Genomic DNA, 19,921 nt, shown 5'->3' with positions numbered 1-19,921 from the left:
AGAGTTTGAATTGCTGTCACTCTCCCGTTCTCCTTATCCTTGAGCATGCATGACTACAAGGCTGCTTCACTATATAGGTAGCAATATTAGTCGTACTTCTGATCATGCTCTTAATTTTTCTATTGTTTCAGCCTCTGAAATGGCTAGAACTCCTGGTAAGAATGTGACGTTCTCCACAACAGATGACCCAGAAGAAGCTATTCGTTTACCCCTGAACAACAAGAGTATGTTACTATATAGGAGATTATTTTATGAGTGGAACATGCATGGCTGTGCGTTTAATGAGCAAATAATGCTCTTTGTTTTCTTTAACAGAGCAACCTGCAGTAAATAAAACTCCTTCTAAGGTGAGCAATTTTTTTTACTTAATTTGTGTATGACATGGCTGAGTTGGTCCCTAAAGGGAAAGTGTCCCAAGATACAGTTTTTATATGGTATAAATGTATCAAATATACTTGGACTTTGCAATTAATTATAAGGCAGAAAAAAACACATCCTCTTTTATTTTTACTGTAATTGTTCTGTACAGTCATGGCCAGAAGTTTTGAGAATGACACAAGTGTTGGTTTTCACAAAGTTTTCTGCTTCATTGTTTTTTTTAGACATTTTTGTCAGATGTTGCTGTGGTATACTGAAGTATAATTACAAGCATTTCATAAGTGTCAAAGTGACAATTACATTAAGTTTATGCAAAGAGTCAATATTTTCAGTGTTGACCCTTCTTTTTGAAGACCTCTGTAATTCGCCCTGGCATGCTGTCAATCATCATCATTTATTTATATAGCGCCACTAATTCCGCAGCGCTGTACAGAGAGCTCACTCACATCAGTCCCTGCCCCATTGGGGCTTACAGTCTAAATTCCCTAACATATACACACACACAGACTAGGGTCAGTTTGTTAGCAGCCAATAAACCTACCAGTATGTTTTTGGAGTGTGGGAGGAAACCGGAGCACCCGGAGGAAACCCATGCAAACACGGGGAGAACATACAAACTCCTCACAGATAAGGCCATGGTCGGGAATTGAACTCATGACCCCAGTGCTGTAAGGCAGAAGTGCTAACCACTATCAACTACTGGGCCACATACTGACTGATGGCCACCCATTCTTGCCTAATAAATGCTTGGAGTTTGTCAGAATTTGTGGGTTTTTGTTTGTCCACCCGCCTCTTGAGGATTGACTACAAGTTATCAATAGGATTAAAGTCTGGGGAGGTTCCTGGACATGGACACACAATTTCGATGTTTTGATCCCCGAGCCACTTATCACTTTTGCCTTATGGCAAGGTGCTCCATAATGCTGGAAAAGGCATTGTTCGTTACCAAACTGTTCTTGGATGGTTGGGTAGAGTTGCTCTTGGAGGATGTTTTGGTACCATTCTTTATTCATGGCTGTATTCTTAGGCAAAATTGTGAGTGAGCCCACTCCCTTGGCTGAGAAGCAACCCCAAACATGAATGGTCTCGGGATGCTTTACTGTTGGCATGACACATGACTAATGGTAGCGCTTACCTTTCCTTCTCCAGGCAAGTGTTTTTCCAGATGCCCCAAACAATCTGAAAGGGGATTCATCAGACAAAATGACTTTACCCCAGTCCTCAGCAGTCCAATCCCTGAACATTTTTCAGAATATCAGTTTGTCCCTGATGTTTTTCCTGGATAGAAGTGGCCTTCTTGACACCAGGCCCGTCCTCCAAATGTCTTCACCTCACTGTGTGTGCAGATGCACTCACACCTGCCTGCTGTCATTCCTGAGAAAGCTGTGCACTAGTGGTGCCCTCGATCCCGTAGCTGAATCAACTTTAGGAGATGGTCCTGGCGCTTGCTGGGGGTTCTTGGGCACCCTGAAGCCTACTACACAACTATTGAACCTCTCTTCTTGAAGTTCTTGATGATCCGTTAAATAGTTGATTTAGGTGCAATCTTACTAGCAGCAATATCCCTTTTTGTGCAAAGCACTGATGACTGCACGTGTTTCCTTGCAGATAACCATGGTTAACAGAGGAAAAACAATGATTTCAAGCACCACTCTCCTTTTAAAGCTTCCAATGTCTTATTCTAACTTAATCGGTATGACCGAGTGATCTCCAGTCTTGTCCTCGTCAACAGTCTCACCTGTGTTAATGAGAGAATCACTGACCTGATGTCAGTTGGTCCTTTTATGACAGGGTTGAAATGCAGTGGAAATGTTGTTTGTGGGATAAAGGTCATTGTCATGGCAAAGAGGGACTTTGAAATGTATTGCAATTCATCTGATCACTCTTCATCACATTCTGGAGTATATGCAAATTGCCATCATAAAAATTGAGGCAGCAGACTTTGTGAACAATATTTGTGTCATTCTCAAAACCTTTGGCCATGACTATTCATTGTATTGTTCTGATGCACCTCTTCAGTACTTTGCATGCAAAAAATTTATAATCCATCTTTATTCTATTCCATTTTTGACAGATGAACAGAGGATAGACAGATACACATATTGTTCTTTCTAGGGAGACACAGAAAAAGTGTACTTGGCAGTTTAATACAGTGGATGACGTCTCTGCTTAGAAATCAATGATCTCTATGATGTCACCATCTGGTTAATTTCTATTAACCTGTCAAAAATAGGAGGAAAAAAAAATCCCCAAACATCCCGCCTGCTAATAGAAAGCGGCCTAGATCCGATAATACCCTTATGGTCCTTTCAGACTCTGAGGGGTTCTCAGAGGAGGAGGGGGAAATTAATTCTGATCCTGACCAGGTCCAACCTTTGGGACAGGAATAGAACTTTAAAAGCCAATTTATTGATTTGGTTTTAGCGGTGAGACAGGCGTTGGACCTCCCAGAACCGGAGGATCCTACTCCTAGAGACAGAAGTCTATTTAAGAAGGCCAAAAGGAAGGCTTCCCGTTTTTCCCCTTTGGTAGAACTCAGAGATATTGCAGAGGGAGCCTGGAAACAGCCTGATAGAAGGTTCTCTATTCCCAGAAGGTTCTCTTCCCTGTATCCATTGCAGGAGGAAGACGTGGCTCGCTGGGAGAGTATTCCTAAGGTGGATTTTCCAGTAGCCCGTTTGGCCAGACACACTTTTCTACCAGTCCCAGGTTCAGCAACTCTGCAGGATGCCAATGATCGCAGAGTGGAATCCCAGCTGAAATCCATATTTTTGACTGCGGGCTCTTCTTTTAGAGCCACATTTGCTTCAGCTTGGGTTGCTAGAGCCATGGAAGCATGGGCAGACCAACTGGCAGAGGCCTTACAGGACTCTGATTTACTTCCGCTGGCTTTGCACTTGAAAGAAGCATCGGGGTAACTTTATGAGGCGGCCCAGAACACAGCGTCTGTGTCCTCCTCTATTCAGGCTGCGTTTGTTTCAGCAAGAAGAACGTTATGGCTGAAATCCTGGGAAGAAGATGCAGAGTCAAAAAAGTCCGTTGAAGCCATTCCTTTTTCAGCAGCAGGTCTGTTCGGCCCGGAACTGGATACTATGATTTCCCAGGCAACAGGGGGCAAAAGCACTTCTTTGCCGGTATTTTCAAGTAGGTGCCGGACTTCTTGTGTCAGCTCCTTTCGTCAGCCCTTTAGGGGGACCGCCTTGCCTAGAGGACAGTCCTTTAGAGGTAGACAACCAAATGCTCGAGGCTCCTCTGTCAGGGGCAGATCCTCGTTTGCAGCTAGGAGCCAGGCCTCCAAGACCCAGGAGAAGCCTGCGTCCTGACGGCCACTCTACTCTGCCGTAGGTAGCGCCAGTGGGGGACGTCTGTCTCTGTTTCGGGAACAATGGGCAGCGTCTTCCCAAGACCCTTGGATTCGGGGCATTATATCAAGGGGGTACATGATAGACCTGCTGGGTCCTGTACCACATTGTTTCTTTGTAACCCCTCTACCCTGAGATCCAACAAGAAGACAGGCAATACAGGCTTGTGTCGCCTCTCTTCTTTCGCAAAGAGTCATCTGCAGGGTCCCAGACAACCAGAAGGGACAGGGGTTTTATGCAAATCTGTTTCTGGTCAAGAAGCCCGACAGGTCCTTTCGGCCCATTTTAAACCTAAAGGGCCTCAATGTGCACTTACGAGTGGACAGATTTCGGATGGAATCCCTGAGGTCCGTAATAAACGGCTTAGTGAAGAATCAGTTTATGGCCTCCATAGACATAAAGGACGCATACCTCCACGTTCCCATTTGGCGCGACCATCAGTCTCTCCTAAGATTCACAGTGGGGTCCTCCCACTATCAGTTTCGGGCCCTTCCCTTCGGCCTCTCCACAGCTCCGAGGGTCTTCACGAAGATCATGTTGGTCATGGCGGCGTGTCTTCACTTAAAGGGAGTTCAGGTCGTGCCTTATTTGGACGATCTGCTCATCAAATCCTCGTCAGAGATTTGCTTACGTCAGCACTTATCCCTCACCTTGGCAGTTCTCGAGAGCCATGGATGGCTGATAAAGAAATCCCAGATGGTTCCGTGTCAACGCATGGTCTTCCTGGGGCTTATCATGGATACCAGTCGGCAGAAGGTGTTCTTGCCTACGGAGAAGATCAGTTCAATCCGGGCTATAACAACTCAGGTTTTGTCCTCTCCCAATCTCTCTATTCATTTGTGCATGCGGCTGCTTGGGAAGATGGTGGCCTCCTTCGAAACGATCCTCTTTGGCCGGGCTCATTCTCAATGCTTCCAGTGGGATCTATTACGGAAATGGTCAAAATCCCACATACACTTGGATCTTCAGAAGATTTCGCTGTCTCCGGGGGCGAGAGAATCGCTCCAGTGGTGCCTGAATCAGGTTCACCTGTCGGTGGGCAGGTCTTTCGCTCCATGGTCATGGATCATAGCCACAACAGATGCCAGCCTGCGAGGTTGGGGGGCAGTAATCCTGCACCTCCGGCTCCAGGGACTTTGGCCGGTTCAGGAATCGGCCTTATCAATAAACGTGTTGGAGTTGAAGGCAATTCTTTTAGCCCTTTGGGGGGCCCAGTCCCTCCTCCAGGGCCACCCTGTCAGAGTTCAGTCCGACACTGCCACGGCTGTAGCATATGTCAACAGGCAGGGAGGAACCAGGAGTGCAGCTGCAATGGAAATTGCAGCTCAGATTTTAGTTTGGCCAGAACAATATGTTCCAGCTATATCGGCAGTATTCATTCCAGGAATAAAGAATTGGGAGGCCGACTACCTAAGTCGAAATCAAATGATGCCGGGGGAGTGGTCACTCCATCCGGAAGTATTTCAGTCTCTAGTTCAGAGGTGGGGTCTTCCGGATATAGATCTCATGGCCTCCAGACACAACAGAAAAGTTCACAGGTTTTGCGCAAGGGCAAGAGACCCCTTAGCGGTGGCAGTGGACGTAATGACTATGTCATGGGAGTTCAGGTTGGGATACCTGTTTCCTCCGATTCCCATGCTTCCTCGCGTGCTCAGGCAAGTAAGGCAGGGCGGTCTGCCAGTAATTCTAATAGCTCCCTCATGGCCGCGCCGAGTGTGGTACGCGGACATAATCTCTATGGCGGAAGGACAAGGATTTTGTCTTCCGTCACGAGACGACCTTCTTCTTCAAAGTCCCTTCCGTCACCAGAATTTAGCTCCGCTCAGTTTAACGGCATGGCTGTTGAAGCCAGCCTCTGGAGAGCTTAGGGGTTTTTCCCCCAGTGTAGTGAACACTATGATGCGAGCTAGAAAGCCAGTTTCAGCTCGCATCTGTCACCGGAGTTGGCGAGCCTATATCAGATGGTGCGAAAATAGCGCATGTCACACGTCTTCCTTTCGTTTCCCTCGCTTATTGGCTTTCCTTCAGGATGGGCTGGAAGCAGGGCTTCGTTTAGAGTCCCTAAAAGTTCAGGTATCGGCACTTTCAGTCTTTTTTCACCTAAAATTAGCAGATTTGCCAGATATCAGGACTTTCCTTCAGGGAGTCTTACATATTCAGCCTACCTATGTTCCGCCTACAGCACCATGGGATCTTAACCTCGTACTGGATATGCTTAAAGGGCCTCCTTTTGAGCCTTTACTTGTGGCAGATTTTAGGTGTTTGACCTGGAAGGTCGTCTTTCTTTTAGCAATTGCATCGGCACGTAGGGTGTCTGAATTGGGAGCTCTGTCTTGTCGGGAACCATATCTGGTTTTTCACGAGGACAGAGCGGTTTTGAGAACACTCCCATCTTTTGTTCCAAAAGTGGTTTCCTCCTTCCATTTAAACATCGAAATTGTAGTTCGGTTTTTTCATCTACTTCTCAGTCTGATCTGCAGTCTATGGAAAAGTTAGATGTGGTTAGGGCTCTCTGTATTTATGTCAAAAGAACATCTCAAATTAGACGAACAGATTCCCTGTTTGTTCTCTATGATTCTAACAAAAGAGGCTGGCCAGCCTCTAAACAGTCCATTGCAAGATGGATTACGGCAACTATTAAGCAGGCTTACATAAGAGCTAACCTTCCTGTGCCAGAGAGACTTACGGCCCATTCCACCAGATCGGTAGGGGCGTCATGGGCAGCAAGAAACGGGGCTTCTGCAGACCAGCTTTGCAGGGCAGCCATCTGGTCTTCTGTCCACACATTTACCAAATTCTATCAATTTAATGTATTCGCATCCGTGGATGCAAATTTCGCTCGTAGTGCTCTACGAGCGGGGCTTTCAGAGCGGTCCCACCCTTAGGGGGCTGCTTTAGAACGTCCCCATGGTAAGCAGTGTCCCCCAGACTGGATGAAAGAGAAAAGAGGATTTATATACTTTCGTTAAATCCGTTTCTCTGATTCCGTCTGGGGGACACTGCGATCCCTCCCTTCTGCCTTTCCTCTGTATGCTCTTGGTTGATTGGCCTATCTCCTTGGGGCTTTTTAAATTAACTGAGGAGGAAGAGGCGGGGGGATTGTAGAGTGGAGGGGTCTGTCAGCAGTGCTAAAGATTAAGTAGCTAGGTGCGAACTCCCGTGCTCCCCTCCACAACCCATGATAAGCAGTGTCCCCCAGACGGAATCAGAGAAACGGATTTAACGCAAGTATATAAATCCTCTTTTTTCTAATTAGCAATAATGTCAAGGGTATTTAACTTATGTAGCATATATAAAACATAATTATTTACTTTTAGTTCTCATAGACAAAAATATAGTTCCGTTCCTGAATGTATTACCACCGCACTCCACAGACTGAGGAAGAGTTTGTCTAAAAATAAAAAAAAAAAGTCCATTATGCTCTGAAAATATCTTTCCATACTTTAACTCCTCTCTGGTTACAGTTGATAATGAGTTCTCATAATGACTTGTTGCTTTTCTTATATTGGCAGAGTGGTTGCCAGTAACAGCCATACACAGAGCTTATTCTACCCATGCACTATGCCTGTGCTTGGTGTGTGGATTTTGATGTAATTACAGCATTCAAACTGGTCAGTGCAGATTGAGTTTTTTACTGAAAAAAGAATGTAGATGAGAGGAGCAGTCCACTATTAGTACTCGACACATGCATTGCAATTTGATTGAATTGTAGAGAAATCCTGCTATGTGCAAGTTGTGCAAACAATTCACGAAAACATTATACGATTATATTGTACAGAATTCAGATTGGATACATAGGAAAATTTGTATCTGAAAGCTTCAGATTGTTAAGTGCAGAACAAATATAGTGTGGTAAATGCAGTGGCCGAGTCTGATATTCTTTTGTGTTAGAACCACAGCGTTTGTCAGCCAGGATAATTTCACTGTCTGAAATACCAGTTCATCCTTCTTCTCTTTTTCTTTTCTTAAATAATGTACATCTTAAACAGTCACATGTAATCTTATGTGCTGATCCCATTTAAAACGTTAACAATACTGGGCCTGATTCATTAAGGATCTTAACTTGAGAAACTTCTTATTTCAGTCTCCTGGACAAAACCATGTTACAATGCAAGGGGTGCAAATTAGTATTCTGTTTTGCATATAAGTTAAATACTGACTGTTTTTTTCATGTAGCACACAAATATCAACTTTAAATTTCAGTGTACAAATAAGCTATCAAGTATTTGTGTGCTACATGAAAAAACAGTCAGTATTTAACTTGTGTGCAAAACAGTATACTAATTTGCACCCCTTGCATTGTAACATGGTTTTGTCCAGGAGACTGAAATAAGAAGTTTCTCAAGTTAAGATCCTTAATGAATCAGGCCCACTTACTTCAAAATGTAAAACAGTTTCTTCTTCCACTTTTCTCCATCATATGTAATGTTAGTAGAAGAGATTACATTGGGTTAACCAATTCCACATTATTTTTTCTTGTTAAGGGAAAAAAACCTGAATTCATTTCCACCACACCCCACAGACTGAGGAAGAGGCTATCAGGTAAAGTTTTGCTTTGTAAACCACTGTCATCTTGGCAATGTTTGAATTATTTATGATGAGTCTGGACTTATATTTTTCCCCCTCTTTGTATTTCTCTAATATAAATAAAAAGGACTGAATATATAAAAATGTTTTTGCTAAATGGGGAATCCCATCTTTAGCTGACAAGACTGTTGAGGTGGGTCAACAGAGGATTCCTGCAATGTAGCTGCCCCACTTCCTATTAAAAGACTGGAAGTGGGTCGAGGTTCCAACCTTGTCAACCTAACAGGAAATCCCACACTCGGCTGTCGAGCCTATGATGTGCCCCCCATCCCATTATTTCTCTGTCCTACCACTGGGGGACACTGCGTTACATTGGGGTATAGTAGGTGGGACTGGAGTTAGGCACTTATAAACTTGTTTGTTTCCATGACTCCTCCCCCACTATGCCCCTCCTCTGTAGCTGACTTCAGTTGTTGTAAGTGCCTTCTGGAGAAAGGTCACTTCTGTATAGGCTCCTGCCTATACTTAGTTTAGCAGTAGGTTTTCCTGTTTTTAGTTTTCTTTCCTTTTCAGGTGCAGCGCTGGACTCGATGCAAAGACCCAGAGGAGTGAATAGTCCCAGTGATTCCTTCACTCTTGAGTCCCAGCGCAGGTAAGCAGCTCTTCAGCACGCTTCCCTTGCACCTCTTCCGGCAGTCTTTCCCTAGAAGAAAACGAGCAAAGGGGCCATGTTTTATTTATAAGTATGCCTTTAAAGGCAGCTTTGTTTGGGGCATGTATTTATTATATTCGGCCATATAGAACGGCTGCGGCCACGTTTAAACAGGCGGGCGGGAGTGAAGGTGTCTCAGCCTCTCCTCTCCGACCGCAGACTTGCCGGCAGCCTCCTTCCCCCTCCTCCGCCCCTAGACAACTAGCATCGGGGGAGAAGGACAATCCTCGCTCTCTCTGGAGGCGATGCATTTGTCAGTGAGACCGCACGCACCCTGGGCACGGCAGCGCGGAGGTTCTCACTTTCATCGGCTGCAGCCATATTCAGTATATGGGCTGAGCGGCGGTGATCAGAGGCGGCCATGTTAAGGGAGGGGAGTACACCTCCCCATCTCTCTCTCCCTAATGGAGCAAATGGCGGCCATCTTGGATCCGGAGCACACACAGCTAGTGCATGCTGTTCCCGACTCTGTCTCTCTTCACCGGGTAATGTTGTATCGTTTTTAATTCTATTTTTTAAATGATTGTCAGCCTGTTTGCCACACAGTCAGGACTTTTGTTTCAGGGTCCTGTGACTGCTGTATATATCATAGGATTACCTATTATACAATATTGGTAGTTTCCTATCCTCCTGTGACATATTTTGCTTTTCAGGCAGATATATATTCATATGGGAACACATATATGTATAATATTCCACATGGTGACTGTGGATGGACTTTTTCCATAAGTCTGGTAAAGGGAGTTCTGTATATATAAAATCCCTTTTGCTATGTATAGTCTGTGTTCCCAAGTATTGTGGCTGGTTAACTTTTATACAGTTTTCCAATTATGCGGTATGTCTCAGGAATTACCTAAGGGGTAATAAATACGCTGTTTTATATGCTCTACATTATTTATGTGGTTCAAAATTAATATACAGTGTTATCCCGTGGTAGGCTGGTTGGCCTGTATTGCAATGTGTATATGTGTGCGTAAATGTATATATGTATGTGTACATCAGGAGCTGGGGCTCATCTGATATATACACTGTTTCTCTCTCCTACCACTGGGGGACACTGCCAGACATTGGGGGTATAGTAGTGGGATTGGGCGTTTAGTCACTAAAAACTCTTTGATTTTTACTCCCCTCCTCTCCTAGATACCTCAGTTTTTGGTTTTTTTAGTGCCTTAGGAGTTAGGCCAGTTTAGTATAGGCTCCTGCCTATATGTTATTTAGTGATAGTGTTTCACGTTTTTATTTTTTCTTAAGGGTGCTTCGCGGGGATCGATCCTAAGTCCCAGAGAGGGTGAATAGTCCTGGGCTTCCTTCACCCTGATCCCCGCGCAAGGTAAGAAGTGGCTGATGCCCGGGTCTTCCTGCACCAGTCTTGCCGGTAGTTCATCCCCTAGAAACGAGCTGTTAGTTGTGGATAGCGCCATTAGGGCTTTAGGTGCCCACGTAGGTAGACCTCTTCAGCGGGCCACAGAGATAGGTCGCGCGGGGGAGATCCAGGATCCATTTCTCCCCGCCGACGGACTAGCCGGCAAGCCCCTCCTCCATACCCCCACTTCCCCTGACAACGAGCAGCGGGGTCCGTTAGCGCTCCCTCTATTATAGAGAGCGGCGCTGCAGGAGGAGGGCAGAGACGCACACGCTACCTGGGCACTGTAACAAGCGTGTTGTGGAGAGATTACCGACAGCCATATTATAGATGAGCTGTTCGGTAACTTAGAGAGGAGCAGAAATTTTATTTGATGAAGGCGGAGCTGGAGGAGGACCTTCGTTTCCCGCACTTCTCAGGATCCTGCACAGCGGAGTCGCCATCTTTAGCTCACACCGAGCAGCTGCATGTCGCTTCTCTCCTCTCATTTACCTCTTCTGTGACTGGTATCGTTAAATCCTGTGTTTGTTTGTGTACAAAAACATTTTAAACATTCATGGTTGATTGTTCTACCTAGCGGGAGAGGTTAAAAGTTACTGTGGGGCAAATTTGTACCCGGGTATATAGATTTGGCTACAAATTGTGTATTGCTGTATTCTGACATTAACTGTTTAGACAATAATCATTTATCTGTCTAGTCATAATCAGTTTAGACTGTATTTAACCAGTAATGTCTAACAAGGAGTCCTCTGACGGGATCCTCTGGAGGGTCTGCATTGTATTTTACTTGTGCCATGTGTAAAGTAAAACTTTCAAAAGGACAGCATGACAAAGGTGCCCTTTGCGCTGCTTGTGAGACCGGATCTCAGGAGCGTCCCGCCCCAGCTTAAACACCGGTAGCCATGGTAGAGCCGCCTTGGGTTAAATCCTTTGCTGCAACTATGGAGAAGTTTACTACGGTGATGTTACAGGCTGCAGAGATACGTCAGAATGTAGTTACAGAGTCTCAGGTATCTCTCACTGCAGGGCAGCGCTCTTCACATGTAGCAGGGGCGAGTGACCAGACAGAATTTGCAGGCACATCCTCACAGAGTTCTCTGACTCATAGTGATGATCGCCCACTTGCAGTCTCCCATAGAGCCAAAAGGGCCTCACTGGATGTAAACCAGGGTCGTAGCCCAGGCTCAGATATCCCATCAGATGAGGATGGGAATATAGTCTCGGATACTCAGGAAGAAGACTCACTGAGTATTATGACCACCTCGGTGGGTAATATTGAAAGCCTGGTGTTGGGTATTAGGCATAGCCTTGGTTTTGCTGACCCTACACCCTCGGCTCCCTCAGGTTTCTCCATTTTCAAAAGGACTAAATCTCAGGTTATGTCTTTCCCACCGTCATCAGAGATGGTACAGATTGTGACGGATGCTTGGTTAAACCCAGGAAAACAGTTCGTTATGCCAGGTAGATTTAAGAGTTTTTACCCTCTTTCAACAGAGGATTGTATTAAACGGGAGCCGTCTCCCAAGGTGGACAGACCCATTATCAGGTTGTCCACTTCTTCTGCCATTCCTACCCAGGAGAGAGTATCTCTTATAGACTCCACTGACAGAAAGTGTGACAATGCGCTCCGGTCCGCATATGTGGCTTCTGGTAGCTTGTTTAGGCCCACTATGGCAATGGCTTGGGCAAATAAGGCTGTGCAGATATGGGCAGAGCAGTTGATCTCGGCCATCCAAAGTAATGCTCCGCTACCTGATCTCCGGGTTCTCGCTGAGCACATTCAGGAGACGGTGGATTATATGGGACAGGCATCCATGCATGCAGTAGCGGTCAATGCCAGAATTGGCGGCCTTATTATGGCGTCACGACGTTCCCTGTGGTTACGTTCGTGGACGACGGATGCTGAATCTAAGAGGTCCTTGGAAATCCTGCCTTTTGATTCACTATGTTTGGGCCGGAGCTTGAGAAAGTGATTGAGGTAGCCACAGGAGGGAAGAGTAATATTCTTCCTATGGGCTCTCGTAAACCGCGTCAAGCTCGGTTTCGGTCCTTTCGCTCCTTCTTGCAGGGCCGTGGCGGCCCACCAAGGGGTCAGCCGGCAGTTTCCAGAGGAGGCGACGGCAGAGGTAGGGGCGCTCCCAGACGGGGAACGTCGCGTCCCAGTGAAAAACCTGCAGCATGACTCCTTGGCCCCCACACGGGTACCCGTGGTGGGGGCACGGCTTCTTCTCTTCAAGCGCCAGTGGTAGTCAGTCACGTCGGATGCTTGGATTCGAGGAGTGGTGTCGAAAGGATATGTTATAGACTTTATTTCCACCAATAAGGTTCCTATCCTCACTGGTGCCCGCTTGTCCCCTCAGAAGTCAGGCCCTGCTGGAGGCAATGGCGAAGGTTCAGGGTGCGGGAGTGGTGGTTCCGGTGCCGGGGCCAGAAAGGGGTCAGGGGTTCTACTCCAATCTTTTCTTGGTTCCGAAGCCGGACGGAACATTTCGCCCTATACTGAATCTCAGGTCCTTTAACAAGCAAGTGGTAGTCCAGAGATTCAAAATGGAGTCTCTTCGGACAGTCATTGCAGGGATGGAAGAGGGATAGTTTCTAGCTTCCATCGATATAAAAGATGTGTATTTACACGTTCCCATATGGGAACAGCATCATCGGTTCCTGAGGTTTGCGGTGAGTTCCGATCATTTTCAATTCAGAGCCCTTCCGTTTGGTCTGGCCTCTGCTCCTCGAGTGTTCACAAAAATCATGGCAGTTATGGCAAGTGCCCTGAGAAGAAGGGGAGTCGCGATAATTCCATATCTAGACGACCTTTTAAAGGCGAGGTCTGCAGAGATTTTATCTCGCCAGGTTCAGACCATAATGGAGTTCTTGGAGGACCATGGGTGGATTCTGAATGTGCCAAAATCGTCTCTCATCTCAGCTCAGCACATGAGCTTTCTGGGATTGGTGTTCGACACAATGGTTCAGAGGGTGTTCCTTCCTCAGGAAAAGATCATCGCCCTCCAGCGGAGAACAAGAGTATTATTGGATCGTCCTTGAGTGTCCATACTCTCTTGCATGAAACTTCTAGGAACTAAGGTGTCGGTGTACGAGGCAGTTCCGTTTGCCCAATTTCATTCCCGGTCTCTTCAGTTGGAAATTCTCCGGAAATGGTCGGGGTCACAGGAACGGTTGGACAGACAGTTCATTCGACTGTCTCCTTTAACTCGACTGTCATTAACGTGGTGGCTCTCCACGAGCAAGCTAAGCAAAGGTCAGACCCTCAAATCGGGTCCCTGGACCTTAGTGACCACGGACGCAAGTCTTTCAGGTTGGGGAGGAGTCACGGGACCGTTAAGGTTTCAGGGACTCTGGTCTCCCCAGGAGTCAGCTCTTCCCATAAACATATTGGAGTTGAGAGCTGTGCTCAAGACTCTGTTAAAAGCTCAGTGGTTTCTGGAAGGAAAACACCTGCAGATACAGTCAGACAATGCCACGGCTGTGGCTTACTTGAATCATCAAGGAGGAACTCGCAGCAAGGCAGTCATGCAAGAGGCTGGCAAGATTTTAATCTGGGCGGAACATCACGTTCCCCAGATATCGGCGGTATATATCCCCCGGGAGTGGACAACTGGGAAGCCGATTTCCTAAGCAGGGAGAAAGTTCATCCAGGGGAGTGGTCCCTGTGCAAAGAGGTATTCGCTCTTCTAGTTCAGAAATGGGGTCTACCAGAAATAGACCTCATGGCTTCCAGACTGAATTGTCAGGTCCCTCGGTATTGTGCAAATTCCCGGGACCCTCGAGCATACGCAGCAGACGCCATGGCGATTCCGTGGCGCTTCAGGCTGGTGTATCTGTTCCCACCTTTTCCGATGCTGTCTCACGTTCTGAAAAAGCTAAAAAGAGAACGCGTTCAGGCAATATTGGTAGCCCCTCATTGGCCTCGCAGGGCGTGGTTCTCAGACATTCTGGGAATGTCAGCAGATCAGCCGTTTAGTCTGCCCATGCGCGCAGACCTACTAGTTCAGGGCCCTCTTCATTATCTCGATTTAGATCGGCTGGCTTTGACGGCGTGGCTGCTGAATCCTTAGTTCTTAAGGCTAAGGGTTTTTCGTCACGAGTTATTGCCACCATGATTAGGGTAAGAAAGTCATCTTCTGCGGCTATTTATCATAGGATCTGGAAGGTTTATATCCTTTGGTGTGAATCCAAGGGTTTCCATACTTCCAGGTTTAGCCTGTCTAGACTGTTGGTTTTTTTGCAGGAGGGCCTGGATAAGGGACTCAGACTGGGTTCCCTTAAAGTTCAGGTGTCTGCACTGTCAATTTATTTTCATCGAAAATTGGCACTTCTGAGTGAGGTTCAGACCTTTTTACAAGGAGTCCTTCATATTCAACCCCCATTTTCTCATCCGGTAGAACCTTGGGACTTGAATTTAGTGTTGAGGGCTCTTTGTCTTCCTCCATTCGAGCCCCTTCATACCGCAGAATTGCACCATCTGTCTTGGAAGACGGTTTTTCTTCTAGCTATATCTTCAGCTAGGAGGGTGTCGGAATTGGCAGCACTCTGTTGTAGTTCTCCATTTTTGGTGTTTCATGAAGATAGAGCGGTGTTACGTACTAAACCTTCCTTTGTTCCAAAGGTAGTCTCTAGGTTCCATCTCAACCAGGAGATTGTGGTTCCGGCATTTTGTCCGGATTTGTCGTCTTCAACTGACTCTGTTGATTACGATCTTCATCTACTGGATGTGGTTAGGGCTCTCCGGTGCTATGTGGACCGCACAGCCTCTACTCGTAAAACAAAGGATCTGTTTGTTTTATACAACGTCAAGAAGCGTGGTTGGCCGGCGTCTAAACAGACTATTGCTCGGTGGATTACTTCCACTATTAGTCTGGCTTATGTCCGAGCTTCTCGGCCAGTTCCTCAGACGCTTAGGGCTCACTCGACCAGGGCTGTTGGTGCATCTTGGGCGGCACGCCATGGGGCTTCGGCTGAACAACTGTGCAAAGCGGCCACTTGGACGTCTGTTCATACTTTTGTAAAGTTTTACAGATTGCAGGCTTTCGCATCTTCTGATGCGAGCTTTGGCAGGAAAGTATTACATGCAGCCGCTCCAGAGCATTCCCTCCCATGAGGCTGCTTTGGTATGTCCCCAATGTCTGGCAGTGTCCCCCAGTGGTAGGAGAGAGAAAAGAGGATTTTTACTTACCGTAAAATCTATTTCTCTTTCTCCACTGGGGGACACTGCGCTCCCTCCCTTGCTCTGTAGACGATCTGATTATGAATGTTTTTGATTTACATTCTTCTGCCCTGTGGGCAGCTCCTTATAGTACACTTGGTTAGTCAAAACTGAGGTATCTAGGAGAGGAGGGGCATAGCAGAGGAGGGGAGTAAAAATCAAAGAGTTTTTAGTGCCTAAACTCCCAATCCCACTACTATACCCCCAATGTCTGGCAGTGTACCCCAGTGGAGAAAGAGAAATAGATTTTACGGTAAGTAAAAATCCTCTTTTTGATTACATGGTGTTGTGGGTTCATTTTCCCTAATAGCACATATATATTACCTGTTTAAAAGATAGAACAGATTTATTCTGTGTCTTTTTTCATGCTGGTGTTTCAGGTTACAATAGGTGACTCTTCCAGGAGTAGAATACTCGCTGGCTGGCACACTCTAAAATTTATATATATATATATTTAGATAGATAGATAGAGATATTATATATATATATATATATATATATATATATATATATATATATATATATATATATATTTACTATATATAATTACTATATGTATATGTGTCTTCAAAATAATTGTTAGACAATCTGATTTCCTGTTACTTTGCCTACCATTTCCTTATGTTTTCTGACGGATCAACTGGGAAATAGGAGTGACATTATATATGTGCGAAATGTAATTTTTAAATGATCTTTTCCACAGCTTAGCCCGATTGCCTCGGCACAGACTGCGGGGCTAGGGTCTACAAACAGGGTGCTCCCATTTCGCTGTCAGCTGTTTTGCAGAAACAGGTCTGGTCTAAATCACTGTCTCTTCTGGTGGCCGAACACATTAAGGTGATTTTTAAGTTCGAAATGGTACGTGGGTATTCCTTTTTTCATGCTTCTTCACATGTTTACACTGTGCTGGTTATCCATACAAAGACGCTGTTGTTCACCATCTTTCACAGATGGACAGGATTTTATCTTTCACTGTTCTCACAGTCAGAATAGGGATATAGTTAATTCCTCACCAGAGGATGTCTATCTCCATCTTGTTTTACTAACAAGAGGAGTATTCCTTCTGATTACACTCACGAGGTGGATAATCCCAGCTTAAACTTTACACAGTTTTCGCATTTGCAAAACAACAGTCTATACTTGGTTTTCAATTTTCAACCTAAGCCTTAGTGACACCCTAGTTGGGAAAATGTTTTCCCTCATATCTTAGACTTAGTGTCTGTCTTTGGACAAAGACCAGGTAAACAGTAATAGACTGGCTATATTTTCACCTCCCCTAACTCTCCAGAGTCAATATAAGGGAAGTAATCCCTGTTGGTGACAATCCTGTGGCTCTTCAGTTCTCTTATTCTGCTGTCCCCGGCGGGAGCAGACAAAGAAGTCCTCCTACACAGAGCAGGGGCTGATAAAGGGTTTTATCTAGCGACTGAAGAAGTTCTCTAGCCTTTATTCACATTAAGGGTTAATGGGGTGGTTTGTATTCACCCAGCAGCGTCATAGCTGGTAGGCATACAGCTATTCAGCTATGATACCAATAGTTAGCCACGTGCTTACAGGACTACGTTCCAATATCGGAACTCTCAATTTGCATCATTTCAAACGAGTATTCAAAGGCTTCTGGCGGTAGGTGTGCTTTCTTTTTTTTTGTGTCAGCGACACCAGGCCATGATGTTTACGTGTTTAATCCGTTCATCCTCTCTGTTGATCTGAGGTCAGGGTGCCACATCCCGAGTCAGGCTTAGCCTTACAAGGGTGGTTATAGTTTATGTACAGTGGCAGTCTGGTAAACATCCATAGGTCTGGGGACATTCCTCGGAAGTGGAAGTTATTTATTACATCCAACGCTTGGCTTACAGCTAGATGTTTTCAGCCAGAATATTATACTTGCAGCCTCTCGGCAAGCAGCAGGGCTGCATTATTGGGTTCACAGGAGGTCACTTTGAGCCTACCCAGGTCTTTGCTTATTCTACCACACTAGAAGCCTTGGTTTATGCCTTATATTCTAGATTGAAGCTTTCAGTATCTTCCTACCGAAGAACACGCTCATCTCTCTTCTACACAGTTACAAAATGCTCCCTGCAAAATTTCATTTCAGTAACAGGAGTTTCTGTTTTGCAAAATAGGATACCAAGCTTCTACTTGTATCTTTGGCTCTCCTTGTTCTGAACATCTCCCATGTCTCAACAGGGAGATTCTCATCAAGGGAAGCTGCTTTCCTTGTTTTGGACGTGCATAGCATCCCTCTGCCCTGATTCACTAGTTTACCTTTCGGGTGGTGCTTAGTCACACTGATTTTTTAGTGGGCCAGTTGTCCTTCTTGTCAAGGGGGTCAGAAAACCTGTAGAGATTCGGTCTCATAATGCAGGGCTGTTGCATATTTGTAGCACTTATGCAATTCCCGTATCCTAATGCAGGATAAGGGTCGACCTGTGTATGGTCAGAGGGGTGTTCCTTGTGCCATACTATGGACCAAGCTAGACCAACTTATTATTATTGAGGGCCGAATGCCTTAGCAATCAATCATTTACCAGGTAAAGTGGGTCACATCAGGGTAATACGTTTGTGCCCTCCTGGTTAAGGTCATAGGGCTCTCTGAGAGGGATCCCAGGTTCTTTTCACATGTTAACCTGTTTTCTCTATCGGCTCTCAATCTAATGACCCTCAGGTGGATTTGTCCATAGCCAAGTCGGTTCTCCCTAGAACGTAGGGGGTGTACAGTTGATTTACAGGTCCAATTTCCTCGTGGGGGTTCAAGAGTTTATAGGAGGGTGCACATCCCAGCTAGTCTGGTGGTCCGCCGTGTGTCTCGCAAAGCAGTGTTCTACTGGTTTAGGGGACTAGTGTTGTCTTCCCTCTTTTCCCGGTTCCAGAGTGGCCTCATCTCGTAGTTTGGCTCTTTTTGTTTTCATCATCTGGTTTGACGCTGTGGCGTCGGATGGCCAACCTTTTCGGCTAGAGAATCCTTGCAGGGAGATGGTTGCTACCTTCAATTCAGCCGTAGAGCTTCTTCCTCAGCTGTTTTCTTTGGGCTAGAAACTATATTCGGTTGGTGTAAATTCCTAGAATCTCACACGTCCCACTCAGGAATCTTTAAAAGGTTTTCTTTACCTGCTGGATTCGTTTTGGGTCTCCGCCCTACTTCCTTCAGCGTGCAGCTTCCGTGGCTCTCTGTCTAGCTCAGCGGAAGGTTGTTTTGCTTAAGGGGTTTCTTTAGGCTCAGCCCCCCTTTGGTTGGTTGTAAATTTCCAGGGAGTCTAGTTCTCGTCATCAGGGGGCTTGCTTTGGCCTCCGATGACTCTCTGAATTATTTAAGCTGTTAGCTCATGGTATGAGTGCTTCCTTGTATATATGTCGGGCTTATGTTGTTAGCTCTCTATATGAGTGCTCCCTCAGATATCGTTGAGTTAGTTAAGCCGTTTAGCTCATGGAATGAGTGCTCCCTTGTATATCTCTGAATGGTTTAAGCACTGTATCAGTTCTCCCTTAGATATCGCTGAGTGGTTTAAGCTGTTGCTGTATATGGTGATCCTTTTGATATCACTGAGTGGATTGAGTTCAATGCAGGCTGCTCCCTTGGATGTCACATCTCGTAGGGGATCCGGGGCGAGAGTGTGTATGGCTCTTCCTCATTTTCTTTCCCAGAAAATTAGTGGCGCGTTGTACGAGACATTATTGGTTATGACGATTAGTGCCTGCATTCCACTGACAGAGGGATTGCGGTATATCATTCTTGTGCCTCTTCTTTTTGTGTAATGTTTCTCCGACGGGAGATAGTTTGTGCTGTTGTTCGCACAGTTCCTGTTTAGGAATTTAATGCCCCTTTAGCCTCTCTAGCGCTAAAGAGCATAGGGGGGGCAGGGTCTAGGTGGTCTCTTGCCACTGCATCGCGACCAACATTCTGTCTGTACCCCTCTGCAGGTTCCAGTGACTTTTACAGTGCACTTTCCAGGAGGGTTGCAGCTTTTTGGATGGCACAACAGCGTCATTCAATGGCGCAGTTGTACAGAGTGGCAGCGTCTGCAAAGGGGTGCAACAAAGAAAACAACATGCAGCAGAAACATTCACAAATGCAGGGTTTTGGCCACAAAATATTGCGCACAGCCGTTCCAGAGCATTTCCTCCCTTGGACACAGCTTTGGTAGCTCCCCAATGTAACGCAGTGTCCCCCAGTGGTAGGACAGAGAAAAGAGGATTTTTTTACTCACCGTAAAATCAGTTTCTCTTACTACACTGGGGGACACTGCACGCCCTCCCTTGCTCTGAAAGTAGTACTGTCTTTGGTGTTGCTTTCTGAATTGCTTTTTCCCTCTTCCTGGCTTTGTTATACAAAACTGAAGTCCGCTACAGAGGAGGGGCAT

General features: G+C 45.9%; 1 protein-coding gene across 2 annotated transcripts in view; it reads left to right on the top strand.

Annotated features, from left to right (window-relative positions):
• Positions 1 to 19,921, top strand: part of ORC2 (origin recognition complex subunit 2) — a 63,630-nt gene that overhangs the window by 3,540 nt on the left and 40,169 nt on the right. For both annotated transcript variants that reach the window (XM_075180112.1, XM_075180111.1), the window contains exons 5-7: positions 132 to 224; positions 316 to 347; positions 8,225 to 8,282. In XM_075180112.1, the coding sequence (XP_075036213.1) occupies positions 132 to 224; positions 316 to 347; positions 8,225 to 8,282 (183 nt within the window). The remainder of the gene's footprint in view (positions 1 to 131; positions 225 to 315; positions 348 to 8,224; positions 8,283 to 19,921) is intronic.

Source organism: Mixophyes fleayi, chromosome 7, assembly GCF_038048845.1.
Source record: "Mixophyes fleayi isolate aMixFle1 chromosome 7, aMixFle1.hap1, whole genome shotgun sequence".
Lineage (NCBI taxonomy): Eukaryota > Metazoa > Chordata > Amphibia > Anura > Limnodynastidae > Mixophyes > Mixophyes fleayi.
The sequence above is the reverse complement of the archived record's forward strand: the minus strand, read 5'-3'. Positions and strand labels throughout refer to the sequence as shown.